General features: G+C 38.9%; 1 protein-coding gene across 3 annotated transcripts; it reads left to right on the forward strand.

Annotated features, from left to right (window-relative positions):
• Positions 1-1,636: 1,636 nt before the first annotated feature.
• Positions 1,637-21,422, forward strand: NMI (N-myc and STAT interactor). 3 transcript variants are annotated; one of them, XM_081578145.1, is made up of 8 exons: positions 1,637-1,937; positions 10,605-10,694; positions 11,440-11,535; positions 14,022-14,184; positions 17,379-17,485; positions 17,573-17,759; positions 20,124-20,230; positions 21,011-21,422. In XM_081578145.1, the coding sequence occupies exons 2-8, from the start codon at positions 10,611-10,613 to the stop codon at positions 21,194-21,196; spliced, it is 930 nt and encodes a 309-aa protein (XP_081434271.1). In that variant the 5' UTR covers positions 1,637-1,937; positions 10,605-10,610; the 3' UTR covers positions 21,197-21,422. The 3 variants fall into 3 exon arrangements, with proteins under 3 accessions (XP_081434271.1, XP_081434270.1, XP_081434272.1); XM_081578144.1 differs by having other exon boundaries at positions 1,637-1,873; XM_081578146.1 differs by having other exon boundaries at positions 1,637-1,873; positions 21,021-21,422.
• The last annotated feature ends 333 nt before the right edge of the window (positions 21,423-21,755 follow it).

Raw genomic sequence — 21,755 nt, forward strand, 5'->3', positions numbered from 1 at the left:
TAAAGTTAAATTTTTAAATGTATGCTTTAATTTTTCTCTGCAATATTTCTCAAAACTCTTAATGTGTGGATGTGCATTGTGAACCTCCCAAGTGTGAATCCAGTATGCAGCATTTCCTAATCATATGTGCCCATAGAATTCCTTCTTTCTTCATGTCCTGTAGAACACAATGTAGAGCCTGATTTCATGGTTGAGAATAGAGAAAGATATTAATGTCATCACGGATTCATTGCCTACATTTGGATCAGCATGTTAAGTTTCCTCATGTGCAAAATGGGGATAATACTTATTTCATATTGCTGTTGGCAAATCAGAAAATGTTTACAAAATGCTTAGATGTTCTCAGTAGATCTTTGCAATTACGACTATTAACAATAATATATCTGGGATCTGACTATTTATCTTCAGAACTTCAGTGCTTTGCAGAGTCCTGAATCTGAAGCTGAGTTGAGTTCAGATTGTTACACATGGCTCAGCTTCAGCGTGTGGGTGGCCCAATGGCTTCCCTCCTATCTGTATCCTTTGTCCTTTAACAAGATTGGAGTCCATCTTAGATGAGTCCCATTGTGGTCATGGTCCTATTGCTTAGTATCTTCTTATAAAAAACAAAAATAAGATAGAAGAAGAAATGAGGTTTGAACTAAATAATTTCTAGAGTTCATGTTCTCTAAAATTTTAAGGGATGGAGTTTTCCCGGTGGTTCAGGGGTTAGGTCTCGGTGCTTTCACTGCTGTGGTCGCATGTTCAGTTCCTGGTCAGGGAACTAAGATCCCACAAGCTTCATGGTGCAGCCAAAAATAAAATAAAAAATAAAATTCTAAGGGAGACCAGAAGTAATTCTCAAGCTGTATCAGGTAGCGTTTTGTTGCTCTTTTGACTGGGTTGATGAGCACAAGTGTCTACACACCACTTTATTTTTTTCAGTTAGGAAGTCCAATGTAAACTAGATTGCCATCAATATTCTTGATATAAAGGAATTTGACTTTGGTTAATCTTTTATCAGATTATATGTCAGTTTTTTACTATATAGCACTATCAACTAGAATTTCTGTCTGGAAGTCATTTTCATGCATCTGCTCCCTGACCTATTTACAGTAAGTGCAGCTGTGGGGTAGCTCTCATACAGGATTCAGAAACACTGCCATTTTTTGAAATAAACCAGATGTTTTCCGTTTCAAAGAAAAAGATCACACCTAGTGAAGTATTTGTTTACAAGCTTCACAATAATACCAAAGATTATAAGAAAAGTTTCAAGGGACATGGATCACAGAAATCAGTTGAACACCACACTTTTCCAATTTCCTGCGAAGTTACAGAAGAAACACACAAAAGTAGACCTTGTGCTGGCTGCGAGGATTTGTAGATTAAGGTTATAGTGACCAACAGATTACAGTGAGAGTTATTGTCTGAAGAGAGACTGCCACTTGGATTTATTTGGTTTCTGTCCATTTTTCCAAAAACGTGTCCTGTGATACACATCCGAAGGAGTGGTTATTAAAACATGTCTATGGAAACTTCAGGAATACTCTGGCAGTAGATTTCCTCCAAACAAAAACAAAACCAACACATTTTAAAAATCGAAAGTGAAAATAGGTATAACTTGTTAGTGACTAATCATTGGAGAACTGGGTTTGGTATTCGAGCAGTGACTAGACTGAAAGAAAATCATCATTTGGTAGTTTTCTTCTTTTATTCTTTCTTTCTTTTTTTAAAAGGAAGCAAACTGTTGATGCGCGGGCCATCCATTTGAAAAAGGCTGAAGGCGCTTCCGGACAAGGGAGCCCCAGCCAGGCCCCGAGGGTTCCAGCGACTACCGCGCGCCGCCAGCGAGGTTTCCGGGAACCTAGGCGCGGAGCTCGGCCTGCCGAGGCGGGTGAGTGGGCGACCCCTTCCCGCGCTGCCATTGCTGCTCCTAGTGGGCTCGGGCTGGAGAGGCCGTGAGTGGCGACAAGGCGGGCTCCGCGGTGCCGGGGACCTCCCGGGGGGTTGAGGGTTGGTGGGAACGCCTGGCGGAGAGTGGGGGGTCGTTGGCTGTGCGCCCCCATCCCCTGCGCCGCCCTCCTGCGCTGCCCGCTGCCGAGGTCGTGGGGACCACCTGGACGCCGAGGGGGCGCGCCTGCCCCCGGTCCACGGGGCTTTCTGCCTGCAGTCCGGGCCTCTGACCCCGTCTCCTTTGCTTTGCTTCATTTAGGAAATTGAAACTTAAAATGGTTTGTGTTTCCCCACTGTTTCTGTAGTGTCTCAGGAGAAAGTTCTTAGGAAAACAGATTCCTTAAGGAGATTTAGTCTCTTGGCAGGCGCAGGGTTTGGCAGTCGTGCCTGATTTTTCAGAACATACAGGATTTTATTTAAAGAGACATCCAAAACAGAATGTGATGTTTCCCTATCTATGCAACACTCATATATTAAAAAACAAGAAGCAATCCTGTCTGTGCATCTCTGCCTCCTTTTTTCCTTCCTTTGCCTCATTTCCTTTGTTTTTGCTGCCAGGCATGTGTATGGGAAGATTTGCCTCTATCAGTCCTGGCACCACAGTGAATATGTTAGGGAAATAGGTGGTGAACAGGTGGAGGTGATTTGTACTGTTTTTTTCATTTGCTAGCATAATAAATTACCATGGACTCAGTAAAACCTTAAAAGCTACAAATTTATCTTAAAATTATGTGTCGGAGATTTCCCTGGCCGTCCAGTGGTTAGACTTTGTGTTTCCATTGTAGAGGCCGTGAGTTCGATCCCTGGTCCAGGAACTAAGGTCCTACATGCCCTGCAACCTGGCCAAATTACAAAAAAATATATATATATCAGTATAAGTCTGGGTGGGCGTCACTAGGTTAAAATCAAGGTGTCAGCTGCTCTGCCTGCCTTTCTGGAGGCTAATGGTGTGAACCTGTTTTCTCATCTTTTCTGCTTCTGTAGATTGCTCATCTCCTTTGGCTCAGTGGTGCCCTTTCTCCATCCTCAAAACCAGCAGCATTGCATCTCTCTGACTATTCTTCCCTTGTCACGTCTCACTATGATTCTGCTCTTCTGCCTTCCTCTTTCACTTTGAAGAAGGACCCTGGTGATTACATTGTTCCCCACCAATAATCCAGGAAGAGCTTTATATTTTAAAGTCAGCTGTAAATTAGCAACCTTAATTCAGTCATAACCTTAGTTCTCCTTTGCAGCATAACCTAACATTTTCACAGATTATGGGGGTTAGGATGTGGACCTCTTTAAAAGGGCCATTATTCTGCCTACCTTTTGAGTGCATAAAAAGAAAGCTATTACTATACATCCCATTCATCAAGGAGGGAAAGTATCCAGATACTATATATGCTGTAACAAGTTCTGGGGATATTATGTAGTAGACCATTTATATGAGTTAAGTGTATTATTGAGAGCTTTTATTACAAGAATTTAAGAATAGACTTAAAAAAGCAGTTAAAGAATGTTGCAGTTTCTGCTTTCTGGAAATGTAATGAGAACATTGCATAGAACATCGCATGCCCCAGGTATCTGGAGCTGAACAAATACCTGAGTCAAGATACCACGCAGTCCTGTATAAACATTAAGTGTTTTCAGTATGTGAACTCACACTCTGAATGGATACAAGGAAGAGGGAATGTAGTCCCTGGCCTCAAGGTCATGACTATCTTGTCATGGAAAATGACACAAGTACACAAATAAAGCTCCCCAAGAGAGGTAATGGGGGAGAAGTAGTATCATTTGGGGGAATCAGAAAAGACTTCAAGAACTTGGGGGGGAATTTGGGATGGACATTGAAGAACAGTAGGATTTCATTAAGTGGAAATTAAGATTGGCAGGGGAGGGAGGATGTGACATTGAGGGACAGGAGGGAGAAGAGAAACCCTTAGAGTGTTCAGTATGGTTAAGGAACTTGGTCCAGGAGTTGTCTAAATAAGACTAGGTGGGGTTAAATTGTGTAAGATCTGGGATGAATACTGTTGTAAAGACTCTGCAGTTGTTGATGCAATAAGAACTACTAATATGTATCTTTAAAAAAATTTTTAAACCCTTTCAAACTTACAGAAAAGTTACAAGTAACAACTTTTCTTTTTCCTGAGTTATTTGAGTGTAGGTATCATGACCCATAACCTGGAAGTCTTGAGCATTTATTTCCTGTAAAAAAAAAAAAGATGTTCTTTACATAACTACAATACAGCGATCAAGATCAGAAAATAAATATTGGTACATTAATGCCATCTAATGCTTCGATCTAATTTTAATTTTGCCCATTGTTCCTATTATATAGTGTGTAACACAAAGATCGTATATAACAGATTTAAGAACTATGCATGGTGTTTAGTTACGATGTATCTTTAGCCTCCTCTCTGGGACAGTTTCTCAATCTTTCCTTGGCTTTCATGTGCTTAACACTTTTGAAGAGAACAGGCCAGTGTGTATCCTGTTTCCTTTTTCTTAAATTCAGCTTATGCATCTTTGGCAGGAGCATCACAGAAGTCTTGCTGTGTTCTTGGTGGGCCTATCATATGTCAGATAATTTTGATGTATCTCATTATTTACTTTGACTGTTTCATTATGGTGGCGTCTGCCTGGCTTCTTCACTAAAATTTACTCTTTTCCCCTTTGAAATTAATAAGTGTTTTTTGGGGAAGTATTTCTTATGTTTGTTTTTGTTTTGCTTTAAGAAGCTTTCTTCATAGTGACCCCAAACTGGAAACAACCAAATACCCGCCAACAGGAGAATGGATAAACCAAGTGTGAACTATCCATGTAGGGAATACTACACACCAATAAAAAGGAATAAACTACTAATACATGCAATAATGTGAACAAATCTCTAACACATGTTGAGTTTAAAACTCTAGCACATACAGAAAGATACATGCTAAATTATTCTACTTGTGTGAAGTTCAAGAACAGTTTGCTCAGGGTAAGGAAACTTTCAGTTCAGTTCAGTTCAGTCGCTCAGTCGTGTCTGACTCTTTGCGACCCCATGAATTGCAGCACGCCAGGCCTCTCTGTCCATCACCAACTCCTGGAGTTTACCCAAACCCAGGTCCATCGAGTCGGTGATGCCATCCAACCATCTCATCCTCTGTCGTTCCCTTCTCCTCCCGCCCCCAATCCTACCCAGCATTAGGGTCTTTTCCAGTGAGTCAACCCTTCGCATGAGGTGGCCAAAGTATTGGAGTTTCAGCCTCAACATCAGTCCTTCCAATGAACACCCAGGATTGATCTCTTTTAGGATGGATTGATTGGATCTCCTTGCAGTCCAAGGGACTCTCAAGAGTCTTCTCCAACACCACAGTTCAAAAGCATCAATTCTTCGGCGCTCAGCTTTCTTCACCGTCCAACTCTCACATCCATACATGACCACTGGAAAAACCATAGCCTTGACTAGACGGACTTTTGTTGGCAAAGTAATGTCTCTGCTTTTAAATATGCTATCTAGGTTGGCCATAACCTTCCTTCCAAGGAGTAAGCATCTTTTAATTTCATGGCTGCAGTCACCATCAGCAGTGATTCTGGAGCCCCCAAAAATAAAGTCTGACACTGTTTCCACTGTTTCCCCATCTATTTGCCATGAAGTGGTGGGACCAGATGCCATGATCTTAGTTTTCTGAACGTTGAGCTTTAAGCCAACTTTTTCACTCTACTCTTTCACCTTCATCAAGAGGCTCTTTAGTTCTTCTTCACTTTCTGCCATAAGGGTGATGTCATCTGCATATCTGAGGTTATTGATATTTCTCCTGGCAACCTTGATTCCAGCTTGTGTTTCTTCCAGCCCAGCGTTTCTCATGATGTACTCTGCATAGAAGTTAAATAAGCAGGGTGACAATATACAACCTTGACGTACTCCTTTTCCTATTTGGAACCAGTCTGTTGTTCCATGTCCAGTTCTAACTGTTGCTTCCTGACCTGCATACAGGTTTCTCAAGAGACAGGTCAGATGGTCTGGTATTCCCATCTCTTTCAGAATTTTCCACAGTTTATTGTGATCCACACGGTCAAAGGCTTTGGCATAGTCAATAAAGCAGAAATAGATGTTTTTGTGGAACTCTCTTGCTTTTTCAATGATCCAGCGGATATTGGCAATTTGATCTCTGGTTCCTCTGCCTTTTCTAAAACCAGCTTGAACATCTGGAAGTTCACGGTTCACGTATTGCTGAAGCCTGGCTTGGAGAATTTTGAGCATTACTTTACTAGTGTGTGAGATGAGTGCAATTGTGCGGTAGTTTGAGCACTCTTTTGCATTGCCTTTCTTTGGGATTGGAATGAAAACTGACCTTTTCCAGTCCTGTGGCCACTGCTGAGTTTTCCAAATTTGCTGGCATATCAAGTGCAGCACTTTCACAGCATCACCTTTGAGGATTTGAAATAGCTCACTTTAACACAATTTAAAAATATCATTTCTTGAGTACAAACTATATCCCTAGCATTCTTTTGGTACTGTTCCAGTATAGTTCTGGATGAAGTAGGGCATACTTTCGAGAACAAAACAAAAATCACTGCCCTTGTGGTGCTTATATTCTTGAAGATCAGCTTGACATGTTCAATGCAAAAGGGCAAGCTGAGACTTACCCCTACTGAAGTTGTTGATCTCCTTCAGGGCTGGTCAATAACAGGACTGGTGAGTACTCAAAACACCTAAGTGATTGAGATTGCACTGGAATTTGGTTAGCAGTACTTGTGGGTAAGTATTTTAAGCTACTTAAATGGTCCTTTTGTCATAAAAATATCAATTTATCTATCTGCTTTAGTACTAAGTGGATTAATTATTACTGTCATTATTTATCTCTATGCTTAATTGATTCCCAGATTCTTCCAGTAAGAACCCCCTCAAGCTGGACTCTGTTCTTGTGACATATTCTCATCATTCTTTGAGCACTTCTTGCTTTCTGGCATCATAAGACGCTTGTCTTATACTTTTCCTGTCCCAGTTCTAGAAGCGGCCATTTCTCTGAATAGCCTTGGTTCCTGGTAGCTGAGAATGGTATTAGAAACCAAATTCTGGATGCTAAATGTGCTCATTGCTATTGTCTTTGTTTCCAGGCCCTTTTAGCAGACAGAACTGGGAAATATCACACATCTGCACACTTATATCTATATTTAAATTTCTGTACTTTCCTATCAATCTATCAGAAATTATGAGATTATACTGATATCTCCAGTTCCATTTCATAGCATTAATTCTATTTTTTTCCCTTTCCATATTTAAGTCACTTTCTCTGACAATGAAGAACCTGGCTCCTATTGTCCTCCACATATTTTCTTACTTGATGAATCATGTTTATGTACCTTTGGCGACTGGGAGCTCCATGCTCATCTTGTGTATTCCTGCCCTTTTGAGGGCTCCTTTTTGCTCAAAGGAGATCCTTTCATTGGAAAATAGTTTAGAAACCAAGATCTAGGTGCTTCATGACTGCTTCTTCTTCAATTTTTTTTTCTGGTGTTACTGAAAAATAATTGACATACACCACTGTATATGTTTATAGCATGATGGCTTGACTCACGCATATTATGAAATGATTACCATATTAGGTTCAGCTAACATCCATCTTGTAATATAGATACAATAAAAAGAAAAGACAGAAAAAAATTTCTGCTTGTGATAAGAACTCAGGATTTACTCTGTTGACAACTTCCTTATGTATCATAGCAGTGTTAGCTACAGTCATCGTGATGTACATTACATACCTACTACTTATTTATCTTGTAACTGGAAGTTTGTAGCTTTTGACCACTTTCCTCCAAATCACCCTCCATACCACCCTCTACCTCTGGTAAGCGCAAATCTGATCTTTTTCTTCTATGAGTTTTATTTGGTTTTTTTTTTTTTAGACTCTATATGTGAGATCATACAATATTTGTCTTTTTCTGTCTGACTTAACATCATGCCTTCAAGGTCCATCAGTGTGGTTGCAAATGGTAGAATTTCCTCATTTTTTTTTATGACTGAATAATATCATAAAGTATATAATCACTTTATATACATATACACACCACAATTTGTTTATCTATTCATTCATCCACTGAGGGACATGCAGGTTATTTCCATGTCTTGGCTATTGTAAATAATGCTGCAATGAACAGGGGATACAGAAATCTTTTCAAGTTAGGGTTTTCTTTTTCTTTGGATATATTTCCAAAAGTGAAGCTGTGAGTTACAGCACCATATTAAACTAAACAGCTTCTATGCAGCAAATGAAACCATAAACAAAGTAAAAAGACAGCCTATGGAATGGAAAAAAATATTTCCAAACCATATATCTGATGGATGTATATGTACAGTGCTTAGTCATGTCAGACTCTTTGCCACCCTTTTGACTGTAGCCCACCAGGCTCCTCCATGCATGGGATTTTCCAGACAGGAAAATCCAGTCCATTGGAGTGGGCTGCCATTTCCTTCTCCAAGGAATCTTCTCGATCAGGGATCAAAACCGTGTCTCCTGTGTCTCCTGCATTGCAGGTAGATTCTTTACCTGCTGAGCCACAGGGGAAGCCTCAGTATATCTGATAAGGGGTTAATATCCAAAATGTATAAAGAACTCATGAAACTCAATACCAAAATATCAAATAACTTCATTAAAAACTGGGCAAAAGGACTTGAAAAGACATTTTTCCAAAGAAGATATATGAAAGATCTATAGGAACATGAAAAGATGCTCAACGTCACTAATCACTAGTGAAATGTAAATTTAAATCCCAGTGAGATAACACCTTACATCTATTGGAATGGCCATCATCAAAAAGACAAGAGTTAACAAATGCCGTGAGGATGTGGAGAAAAGGGAACCCTTGTGCACTCTTGATGTGAATGTAAATTGTTGCATTCACTATGGAAAACAGTTATGGCGAATCCTCAAAAAATTGAAAGTAGAATTACCATGTGACCCATATTTTGGACACTGCTTGGGTTCACACTGAGTAAACTAAGCCATAGTTAATTTTTTGCTAATCTTCTATTGTATTTTTAAAGAGGAATACCTGTCTTTTCTGTTTGTTCTATAGGAATAGTGAGAATTTAATCAGTTGAAATCTTGGAAGATTGTGTTAATAGACACATTATTTATATGCTTCTAAAACAGTAAAAATAGTTGTGATATTCCTTGTGTCATATTTGATCTGGGACTTCTCCATTTCGGTAAATTCATATGCAGGCAAGAGTTCTTACTCTTTTGATGCCAGTCTGATAAAGTCTGTGAGCTTTTCTCAGAAAGTTTTTTAAGTCATCTAAAACAAAATACAGAGAATTATAAAGGAAACCAATTATATTGAAATATGATTATCAGTGTTATTTAAAAAGCAAATGTTTAATTTAGTAGTGTATACCAGTATACTGATACCTTCCCAGGTGGCGCTAGTGGTAAAGAACCCGCCTGCCAATGCAGGAGACCCAAGAGGCTGGGGTTTGATCCCTAGGTCAGGAAGATCTCCTGAAGAAGGGCATGGCAACCCACTCCAGTATTCTTGCCCGGAGAACCCCATGGATAGAGGAGCCTGGTGGGCTACAGTCCATGGGGTCGCAGAGTTGGACACGACTGAGTGACTAACACTGTACTTCACTTTCTACTTTACCAGTATGCTGCTGCTGCTGCTGCTAAGTTGCTTCAGTCGTGTGCAACTCTGTGCGACCCCACAGACGGCAGCCCACCAGGCTCCTCTGTCCCTGGGATTCTCCAGGCAAGAATACTGGAGTGGGTTGCCATTTCCTTCTCCAACGCACAAAAGTGAAAAGTGAAAGTGAAGTCTCTCAGTCGTGTCCGAAACTTAGCGACCCCATGGACTGCAGCCTACCAGGCTCCTCTGTCTTTTATGAAACTATCTGCCATCCTGGTGACGTTTTAAAAAATAATTAATTAATTAATTAATTTTTGGCTGCGCTGGGTCTTCGTTGCTGTGAGGGCTTTTCTTTAGGTGTGGTGAGGGAGGGCTACTGTCTAGTTGCAGTGCTCGGGCTTCTCATTGTGCTGGGTTCTCTTGCTGCAGAGCATGGACTCTACGGCACAAAGGCTTCAGTAATTGAGGCATGTGTCCTGGTGACTTTTGTCACAGGTACTACAAATACCATGTGACTTGTTGCCAATATTCATGTTTGAAGAGAATGCCATTTCAATCAGAGATTTTTAGAAATAAATATGAACTTTGTTTTTATTTCCATGTTCAAGTGTGTGAACTCAGGGGAAGTTTTGTGAAAACCTCAGTTATCATAGAGGAAAGGTGTTTGGAGATATTTTCACTCCATTACATTCTTGGAGTATAACAAGGAGAATGAAATATTTAAATTAAAGCCTTTGGAAAAAGTCTAGAAGACTGAAATAATAGTCTTTTAAAATGGGGCATCATATCATGATTGAGACCAGAACTACAAAGGAATGTTAATACCTATTATGTTCTATTATGGTATTGAAATACAAAGGATTTTTAGAACCTTTTAAATATTTATAGATGTGAAAGTTATTTGAAATACAGAATTTGTTTGAATGTAATTCACATGATAATAAAGACTTTGATTGTAGGGAAAAAGATATAGCAAAGAAGAGATGTTTTATCCATAAAAGGGTAAAAGATATTTTTTCTTCTTGACTTTGTGCATATGTACTATTTTTGAAGTATTTATTTTTTGTAATAATTAGGGAGTCATGGCAGCTGATGAAGATAACAAAAAAGAAGTTCTTAAGGAATGTGAGCAAGCTGAAGAAATTATGAAAGATGAACAAAACCAGGTAAAAAGGAAAAATTACTGAGTACTATTAAAAATTGACATATCTATTGGTTTTGCAGTGAGGCATGTTTCATATGTCTTTGTCCAACATTAACTTGAATTTGGGAGAATATTAGGGTTTTCAGTTTTTTTTCTTACTTCTAGTATTCAAGACTGACAAGAAGAATCATGTTTCTATTCTTTCTCTTACACAACTCCTATTAACTGCTCTTTCACTTCCTCTCATTTCTTTGACTTGCACCTAGAAGTTAGGAGCTTCGTTAACAATTATATGATCAGACCCGACAGAATGGAGGCTATGCTTTAAACTACCTGAGCTATACTGTGGCAAAAAAATCTTTAATTGTCCTAGACTAACATATGTCCACAATTATGCTGCAATTTAAAATTCATGTTGGAGTCACAAATAGCTAGGAACGAGTTGGTAGAGCCCTGAGCTAAGATTCAGAAGACATGAGTCTCAATCCTGGCTCTACTATAAACATTTCTGTGACTTTGGTCTAGCATGAAAGGTGGTTTCCTTGTTTGTATGATGGAGATAATAATCCTTGGCAGTGGTAGAAAAATCAACAGATGATGATGTAAAGCATTGTACAAGTGTTTATTCATGTGATCATATTTATTCTGAGACTATCTAATGTCTTTCTTTGCCTTGTTCAGAGAGAGAACTTTTGCTTCTTTAACTCATTTGGAAAAATGAAGTTAGGCTCTTTAAATTTGGGCTGTTATTTTATTTTATTTTTTAGAAATTAATTAGTGAAATTACAAAGGAAAATATTCAGTTAAAGGAGGAGATCCAAAAACTTGAAGCTGAGTTACAAGGGACCACCAGGACCTCCCAGGTACCCCTTTAATTATTTTTGTATCTCATTTTTAACAGATGCTATTTTTTTCCAGAAAAAGAAATTTAATGATACAGAAGTCATTTCTAAGACATTATGATCATTCATGTCACCACTGTTTGCAACAGCTCCAAACTGAAAACAACTCAACTCTCCCTCCATAGTAGAATGAATTTATAAATTCGGGTGTATTCACATAATGGAATACTACACAGCAATGAAAATGAACAGGCAATAACTATATGCAATAACATGGATGAATTTCATAGACACAGTGTTGAGCCAAAAAAGGAAAAAGAGGGCGTACCATATGCTTTGACTTAAGGGGAGCACAAAAGCACAGTGTTAGAAGTTAGTATGGTGCTTACTGTTAGAGGCAGATAGAAACTGGAAGGGAACCCCAGAGGGCTTCTGAGATGTTGGTCTTGTTCTGATGATTGACCTGGGTGCTGGTCACAGGTGTGTGATCCCTCTGTAAAATTTCATCTTGCTATACATTTATGCTGGGGTTCCCTGGTGGCTCAGACGGTAAAGAGTCTGCCCTCAATGCAGGAGACCTGAGTTTAATCCCTGGGTGCGCAAGATCCTCTGGAGAAGGAAATGGCAACCCACTCCAGTATTCTTGCCTGGACAATCCCATGGACAGAGGAGCCTGGTGGGCTACAGCCCATAGGGTCGCAAAGAGTCGGACTGACTGAGCAACTTCACACACTCACTCACTCATACATTTATGCTAATGCATGTGTTAATATTCATATATACATTAATACAACACACACAGCCTCCCACTGATGGTCATTATCAATCATTTTTGAATAAAATTCTTGGTCTTCTCACTAAATTCTTTCATTGCTGTCCTCATCCAAGTAATAATTTAAGTGAGTTTCACAGTTTAAAAAAAAAATTGAAAGAGTATCTTCACCATTTAAATTCTTTCTTAATTTTTTCTTTATTTGACTTCGACAGCTCTCACTCCCTTTTTCTTCATCAAAACCCAGATTGTTAAAAAAAAATACTTTAAAGCATTATCACTTTTTATTTCTGAAGTTGGGGATAGGATGTTAAATATCAGAAGTGAGGTTTCCTGTGTTTGTGAGGTTTAGAGAAGTCTCTGTTAAGATCCTGCATAATTTTTAGACTGGAGGTAGAATCACTTAATCCTACAACCCAAAGGGTCTTGGGAACCCAGCCAACTCAGTTGATCCACTTCACAGAGGACTGAAAACTGGGGTCTAAGGACCATGAGTGCATTGTTCCCTGCCATGGTGCGCTCAGGACTAGAACAGCCATTCTCACTCTCACTGGGGAAAGCTCTTGACACTTCTGGGTATACTAGATGTTTCTCTGTTATTGGGAAACACTGCCTTTTCACACTGCAGATTGTTTTGAAATCAGACTTATGGTAATCAGAAATTCTAGCGAAGTGACATGTCAAATTGTAGAATAAATGTCAGATTAGACCAAATGACTCATTGGCTGTTTCTAATCTCTTCATGATAATACTTGTCCTTGCAACCTGTAAAATAACCATGAGAAATAGAAATGAAAACACCTGACTCATTTGTGCATTTATGTGTAATTGTACTGTCTGTTCAGGGCTTCCTTGGCGGCTCAGTAGTAAAGAATCTGCCTACCAATGCATGGGTTAGGTCCCTGGATCGGGAAGATCCCCTGGAGTAGGAAATGGCAACCTACTCCAGTATTCTTGCTTGGGAAATCCCACGGACAGAGGAGTCTGGCGGGCTATAGTCCAAGGGGTTGCAAAAAGAGTCAGACGTGACTTAGAGATTAAACAACAAAAACCTGTTCATCCTAGTGATTTTCAGCACCTAAGTATAACCACTTAACTTTATCCTCCAGGTTTTTTTTTTTTTTATACAAATCTTGCTAGTGGTGTCCTTTCACATTTTTATAAACCTAAGTTGTAGGAATGGTTAAAAAGTTGATGGACAGGTATTGAGGAAGGGGGAGTTTACATTTGATAAATTTTAAGTCAGTGAACTGAATTTAGGAGTTTCTCTTTGGATGACATTACCTGAGTTTGCTGTCAAAATAACTGCAGTATGCACCCATGTCTATTTCATACCTCTTTGCAATGAGACTAAAGATACTGTGCAATGATTCCTCTGTGAAACAGCGTATTATTGGCATAGTTGTTTAGAAGATACTTTTCTGCAGAAATGATGTAGGCTTAAGAACCAAACAACACAATATTGACCAGTTTAAACATTGATTAGAAAAAGTGAGAGACTATATACTTATAGTTTCATCTGTGAAATAATTTTAAAGAATTGACATTTGACTAGATTACTGAGTACTTTTCTGGGAAGAAGCAATTACTAGTGATATTAAATAAGACCACCCTCAGTGTTCTGTGGGGTTATAAAGTCAGTGGAGAATGAATTATTAATCAGATCACATTATCACTGGAAGGACTTAAGTTACTTCTTGTGTTGATTTTAATCAAACCTTTCTGTTTGAATTAGATTAATGAGGATATTCCTGAAACAAAGATAAAGTTCACATCTATGGAGAATCCTGAGAGTGACAGCGAGTTTTCAAATATCTCCTATTCATGTCAAGTGAGCTCAAAAGTCCCTTATGAGCTTCAAAAAGGACAAGCACTTATTACCTTTGAAAAAGAAGAAGGTATGACTAACGTTCAAAAACTTGACCATGTTACCTTTAGAAAGCACTGGGACTTCCAAAGAGTTTTTGTAGATATTTGGCCATTGCTTTACAATTTTTGTATATATCATTTCGTCTCATCCTCATAGAGGTGCCCTGAGGTAGATATGATTATCCCTGTTTTGCAGACCAGAAAACAAGACTCTGAGATGTTGAGTGATTTGAACATGATCACTAGCACAGAATATGAGTGCTCTAGAAATCAAACCCGTGTTGTGATATCCAATACCAGCATTTTTATACCACTCCTGCTACCTGCAAATGATAATACTAGTAATAATGTTTCAAGGTAGCAAAGCAGAGAGTTCTGACAGACATGGTCTCATTTTATACTCATATGACTCTGTAAAAGTAATAAGACAGAGATACTATTTACATCATTAAGAAATCAGATTCTCAGATGTTTAAGTGATTTACCTACGTGCACAAGGCATGAAAATGAAAAGAGCTCTGGAGTCGAAGATTTGGAGTGGGACCTGATTTTTGCCATGGTGTGAAACCCTCTTGAGAGCTGGGGACACCTTAATGAGGAGAATATGGCTTTGAATGCCAGCTTTGCCTCTTTTTATTTTTAATCAAACCAAAACAGCACTTTATTTATTAATTGACTGTGTGGGGTCTTAGTTGCATCACTTGGGATCTTTGTTGCGGTATGTAGGCTGAGTTGCCCCGTGGCATGTGGCATCTTAGTTCCCCAGCAGGGAGTCCAACCCATGTCCCCTGCATTGGAAGGCAGATTCTTAACCACTGGACCACCAGAGAAGTCCCAATATTTTTATTTATTTGTTTGCACCAGGTCTTAGTTTTGGCGTATGGGATCTAGTTTCCTGACCGGAACCGACCTTGGGCTCCCTGCATTGGGAACAAAGAGCTGTAGCCACTGGACCACCAGGGAAGTCCCCAGCTTTGCCTCTTTGCAGAAGTGTAGTTTGGGTTGGGTTCTTTATAAATCTCAAGTTTTTATGGCAGGCTTTGTGACAGTGCCTACCTCATGGAGTTGCTTTGAATATTAAATGAGAAGTGTTGAAAAAATACTTAGCACAGTATCTGATACATAATAAACACTTAATAAATGTTAGTTGTTGTTATTGCTCCGTGTTAAGAAATTTTTCAGCTAAGGAAACAGAAGCTTACTTGCACAGGGTCCATACAGGTGATAAACTGCCGAGCTGAGAACCAAACCCCGAGTACCCTTGTACTTTCTACTGGACCATTATTCCTCTGTGCAGGCCACCATCTGGGCCTCTGTTCTCATGTTTGTCAAGTGATGAGTGGGTTCAGATAGTCTTCACAAGCACTTCCAGTGCTCAGGTACTGGGAGTCTATGATTATAACTCACGTCTCCTGATGCCTGGTTAGTTACTATAGCCTGAAAATAGATAGAAAGGCATTCTGGCAGGTCACTATATGCACATTCTCTTTGTCCACCCTGGCTCCACCCTTGTAGCTGTGGATGGAGGGTGAGGTCAAGAACCCTGTTGGCCATTGGCAGTGGTCACTGGGATATAACTGAAAGATAGAAGTGAGGATTTGGGAAGGTGGGATCCGATATAGAAATTACCTGGGGATGCTGAGAATAAGATTCTCTTCACAGATAGCTTTGTCACTGCTTCCACTCGTGGCATGACTCTGACGTCCTGCTCCTCTGGGACAACTTTGGGTTCCCACACAAATCAATGGGAGTTGGCTTTTGACAGTCAGAGTCACAAGGGTTGAAACATAAGTAGTGCCTCTCAACTGCGTCAGATCACCAGATGTTGGAGGTTTGGGGGGCGAGGGAGAGGTGGGGATTGGGAGGGAAAGGTCATCATCTAAGTATTACTTATGGTTGGCATCCTCTGTTATTGTTCCCGGTTGTCATTAACAACAACAAAAACGCTATAATTCAAGTTATAGAGTCACATCATGGTACGAGGCATCTGAATTCCCACATGACAACGCCCTGTTTTCCAGCCCTGTTTTTCTCTTTCTCTGGCTGTGGTGTGCTGTCTGGTTGTCATAAACACATGTGAGGTTTATAAGCCCAGGATTGGGCATCTTTTGTCTTCATGACGTATTAGAATAAACAGCTCCAATATCAACAAGTAAAATGTTATAAACTCTCATGTTACACAGTTAAAAAAAAACACATACCCACATGCATTTTAAACTGACATATAGTTGCTTTTGGATTTCTAATGATTTTTGGCAAAATTATATTACTGAGCCTCTCCTATTTGCATGGATAAATTAGATTTGATAGTTTCGTGGTCAGTATATCAAGGCTATTGACTTTTTAATGAATGATCTCAAGAGCGTTTTAGTGAAAGTAGAATTCTTTGTTAAATATGACCTGCCTTCCAAAAAAAATGAAGACTCACTCTTTGGTATTTAAGTCTATGTGGTCTTTAATATGTAATCTTTGGGAAAGACAGAGATAAGAACAAATATTTATTTCTATGGTGCTTGTAACATATTAAGAAGAAGTGAGAAATGATAAATAAGATTAATTGTCAGAATGACACTGACCTACAAAAGTCTTCCCAGCTTACTCAACCTGGAAGAAATTTCTGGCTGGGCTTTAATGTACTGAGGGAATTCTCTGATAATTCTGTCAACAGTGGAAAGGAAGGGTGTTGACTGTACTGAATTTCTAAAGGATCATCAGGCTTATCTCTTAAGAGGTGAATCCAGAACTTGAGAATTTCTACATTGTAATTTTTGGCTGATGTATTTTGACATTAATATATCCTAGTATGGTGGCAACACCATTATCATTTAGGAACCCTAAGAAAAATGTAAAAATAAGATCCCTGAAAATTGAAGAAAATTTGGGGACTTCCCTGGTGGTCCTGTGGTTAAGAACCTGCCTGCTGATGCAGGGGATGCAGCTTTGATTCCTAGTCTGGAAACTAAGATCCCCACATGCCATGGGGCAACCAAGCCGGTGCACCACAGCTGCCGAGCCCACACTTGAGAGCCAGTGTGCCACAACTAGAGAGTAAGTCCCGCTCGCTGCAACTCAGCATCACCAAAAATAAACAACACCAAAAAAAATTTTTTTTAATAAAAAAATTAAAGAAAAGTTAAACTACCCAGGATTATTTTTTGTTAAGCCAAATGTGTAAAAGTGTATTGAAATATTGGAAATTCATACTTCCCAAATTATTTTTCAGTTGCCCAGAATGTGATCAGAATGGAACGGCATCATGTGCAGGTACAGAATGAAAATGTGACGCTCGTGGCCAACCCCGTCACATTAAATTTAGGAGTCAAATGCCAGGTAACATGGTGATCAAAGCTTTTTTTAGAATGCTATTAAGCAAAGACACTTCTCGTCCATACTCCTGAACATGAAACAATTTCCCAGGTTCATGTAGGAGTGTCTAAAATGAAAATCAACGTTACTGACATTCCTGATGAACTGCCAGAAAGTCAGATGAGAGACAAGCTAGAATTGAGTTTCTCCAAGTCTCGCAACGGAGGCGGAGAAGTGGAGTACGTGGAATACGACAAGCAGACCCGGAGCGCCCTCATCACCTTTGTGCAAAGTGGAGGTATGACGGCACTGAGAGAGTTAAACAGTACTCGAGCGTTTCAATTATGCTCTGCCAGGTCTGAAAATATTTCTTTTTCTACTTCTTTTATTTGGAATTTATTAGGTAGCATAATAACAGGGATTTTTTAACCTTATAAAATGGTAGTGTCCTGAAAATGATTTTCCTGAATACTATTAAAAATAAGATTAGAAATAACAAGTCCCTCCGTGTTAATGCCTTCCTATCACCTGCCAGGCATGGAGCTGGGTGTTTTACACATTTATCTCCTCTGATCCATAGCACAACTCTGAATGAGGGTGTTATATTCATTTTAATGATGAGGCAGCTAAGACATATGCAAGATAAGTAGTTTACCCAAGATCACACGGTGGGTGCATGGCAGAGAAATTTTGGGACTCCATGGACTGTAGCCCACCAGGCTCCTCTGTCCATGGAATTATCTAGTCAAGAATATTGGACTGGGTAGCCTTTTCCTTCTCCAGGGGATCTTCCCGACCCAGGGATTGAACCCAGGTCTCCCGCATTGCATTCCCTGGGTCGGGAAGATCCCCTGAAGAAGGAAAAGGCTACCCAGTCCAGTATTCTTGACTAGAGAATTCCATGGACTATACAGTCCATGGGGTCACAAAGAGTCAGACACGACTGAGCAACTTTCGCTTTCACTTCACTTTCACACATATGTATCTGTGTGTGTATATATATGAAACTATCTCTTCCATCTCACTTTTTACCATTGACAAGGGTCTCTTAAATGGAGGGAATCATTTCCAGGAAGAAAAAGGGGGGTAATGGAGAGAACAGCTGGTCTCTTTTTCAGTAGAAATGGACTTTTATCAAATCATCTTAGGGAGGTTTACATTATTATGATTAAAAATAAAAGATTCTCCAGCTGCTTCTGTTAATATGGTCAAGTGACTTTCTTTTTTATTAATTTATTTTTAATTGGAGGATAATTGCTTTACAATATTGTGTTGGCTTCTGCCATATAACAATGTGAATCAGCCGTAAGTATACATATGTCCCCTCCCTCTTGAACCTCCCATCAATCCCCTACCCCATACCCCTCTAGGCTGTCACAGAGCACCACGTTGAGATCCCTGTGTTATACAGCAACTTCCCACTAGCTATCTATTTAAATATCTATTTTATATATTTTAGTGCTACTGTCGCAATTCCTCCCACCCTCTCCTTCCCCAACTGTGTCCAAAGTCAAGTAATTTTCAATAAAAAAAAGTCTCTTGCTCTTGTTAGTTCTTAGGGCTTCTCCTGGGTTTATTACATATGACAGAAATCCAACTATACAATTAAAAGCCATTGCCTGATTAGGTTTTTTCATAATAAAAAAATACATGCTTTTTAAAGAAAATTGAAATAATAGACAACATTAATTTAATAAAAATTGAGCCATTTCCTTAAATTTCCAAACTTCCTTTGTCCTGTTATGTAGTTATGGTTAGGTGAATGTTTTTCAAAATCTTTCTGGAATTGCTAGGTAATATGGTAATTCTATGTTTAATGTTTGAGTAACTGCCATACTGCTTTCCACAGTGACTGCACCATCGCATTCCTACCAGCAATGTATCAGGGTACCAATTTCTCCATGTTCTCGCCAGCAAGGGTCTGCACTCTTAACCACTGTACCACATTGCTGATTCAAGGTGGACTGGTGAGAGGAGAAAAGAAGTGATCAGATATTCTTAAGAACTGTTTCTGTTAAACTTTATGCAATCTTGACACATTAGCTGTTTCCTCTCTAGGAGAAAAATGCTGCTAAAAATAATTCTGATTATTTTTTATGTTGGAGAAAACTGATGAATTTTTGTTATTTGCATTCATGTTTTTTGGATGACATTCAGCACCCCTCCACCTTTGATTAACATCATTACAGAGATTTACTGAATGTCATGTATCAGTTACAGTAATTTTATATATATCATAGTAATATAGTAATTTTCTATAAATCTCTCACATAAAGATAGAGAGTATTCTAATTGTATTTTTCACATATACTTCTTGAAAGATTGGGAAATACTGGGTTTTGTTAGGGTGGCTGGGTTACTTTTTGCAGATGGTTATCCCATTTTATGTAGCTCAAGGTAGGTCTATCTGAGGCCTTTGTAGCACACTGTCCATTGACTGACTAATAGTTTAAGGCAGACGGCGATATCTAAGTCTCGTTATCATTTGGTCTTGTTTTTCAAAACTATGTACTGTGAATTGTTTAAAAGGGATTTTAGAGTTTCTTAAAAATTAATCACTCAAATCACTGTTTACTTTGACATACTATTTGAAAGAAGTTTTACCTTTGGTTAAAAATGTTTATGATAAAGAAGAAAATAATTTTTAAAAATTTATTTCTAGTTGCTGACAAGATTTTGAAAATGAGAGACTATCCTCTTTATATAAATCAAAACTGCCATAGAGTTACGGTTTCTCCATACACAGAAACACACTTGAAAAAGTTTCAGGTAAAGTCATCTCTTTTCTTTCATTTTGGAAGCTAAGTGCTTGACTCCCCACCCCCACAAAAATAAAAAGTTATGATTCTGTTTTCATTTGAATCTTATTAATGAGGGATATCAAAATAGTCTCTCCATATCTGCCTGGTACAGAATGGATTTTTCTATTTTCAGAATACTTTTTAATGTAAAACTGTACCTTAATTTATTATTCACTTTTTTAAAACTGAAATTACTCAGACTATGGCACAATATTTTTGTATGTGAAGACATAACTACATTTTTCTCATATATCTACTATCACTGGGCATTAAAAATGGTTTTCCCTTCTTATTTTCTCTGAATTCATTATCTTTACTCCAAACCTGCTGCTTTTTTCTGTTCCTAAAAGAAAGGTCTTCTTTTCTGTTCCTAAAAGGTCATCATGATCTTCCTAGTCTACCATCCTGAAAACTAGAACTCATGCCTAACTCTTGGTTTAGCTTCACCTCCAACATCTATTTAATCACTCAATTTTTTCACTTCCACTTCTCACCACTTCTCTCACTGGTCTCTCTCTCCATAGAGTTGCCTTCCTCTCCTCCACTTGTCACAATTCTGCCAGAGTTATCTTTCTGAAACTCATGTCTAACTCTGATATTCTCTTCCTTGAAAAATCTTCCTGAGGCCACTTGTCTCTCTTAGGATACTGTCCAAAATATTGAGCAGAGCTTATAAATGTAAAGTTTTGCAATTCACAGCTCTTAGAAAATTGCTATTTATCTTTCATTTTTCTATTTTCCTCCTTAGGTATTTTCAGGAGTATCTAAGAAGACAGTGCTTCTGACTGGATTGAAAGACCTTCAGATGACAGATGAAGAAGTTGTAGAGGATTTCATTAGCATTCACTTTCAGCGGGAGAAGAATGGAGGTGGAGAAGTAGAGGTGGTCAAATGTTCCCTTGGGCAACCTCACACAGCATACTTTGAAGAATAGGCTCACGGAATCCTATGAAAATTAGAGCTTCTAAACCCAGCTTCCTGTCAGTGCTTGACAAAAATGAATGTCCCTTTCCTTAAAAAAAAAAAAGAAAAATGTAATTCTTTAGTGTTCGTTTATTCTTAGATACAAAATATATTTCTGTGTTTTTAAATTCTTTGTTTCCAACTGTGCTGTGTGTTTACAAATGCAGTAACTGTATTAAAACAGTTTTGTTCATAAATTTTGTGGCTGGATGCCATGTCTGTTGAAAAGAACCGCAAGCCATCCAGTTGTCTGCCTGCCATGTTGGCTCCTTCTGTCATAGTCTTGTGGGCTCCAGTCTGTTTTGGATCTAGGTCCACCAACATGCAGACTTGACTCTTAACATTTCCCAGAAGAAATGTTGCATTTAGCAGTTTGTAATTTCTGTAGACTTTACTGACTTTTCAAGGAACTTCAAGAGCAATACTTTTCCTCTCTGCCCAGCATTTCATCCCACAGCCCCAAAGTCTTTCTCAGAGCTGAGTGTGGTCTTTCTCTTGAACTTTCACCCAGAATGCCAAGTGTCCCCTGA

This window comes from Giraffa tippelskirchi, chromosome 3 (assembly GCF_054371585.1).
Source record: "Giraffa tippelskirchi isolate mGirTip1 chromosome 3, T2T-mGirTip1v1.2.pri, whole genome shotgun sequence".
Taxonomy (NCBI): Eukaryota; Metazoa; Chordata; class Mammalia; order Artiodactyla; family Giraffidae; genus Giraffa; species Giraffa tippelskirchi.

Excerpts from the sequence above, each read along its gene's own strand:
- NMI (XM_081578145.1), top strand. The coding sequence starts at position 10,611 with ATGGCAGCTGATGAAGATAACAAAAAAGAAGTTCTTAAGGAATGTGAG. Across the intron at positions 17,486-17,572 it reads ATTTAGGAGTCAAATGCCAG|GTTCATGTAGGAGTGTCTAA; the intron begins GTAACATGGTGA and ends ACAATTTCCCAG. Across the intron at positions 20,231-21,010 it reads CACACTTGAAAAAGTTTCAG|GTATTTTCAGGAGTATCTAA; the intron begins GTAAAGTCATCT and ends TTTCCTCCTTAG.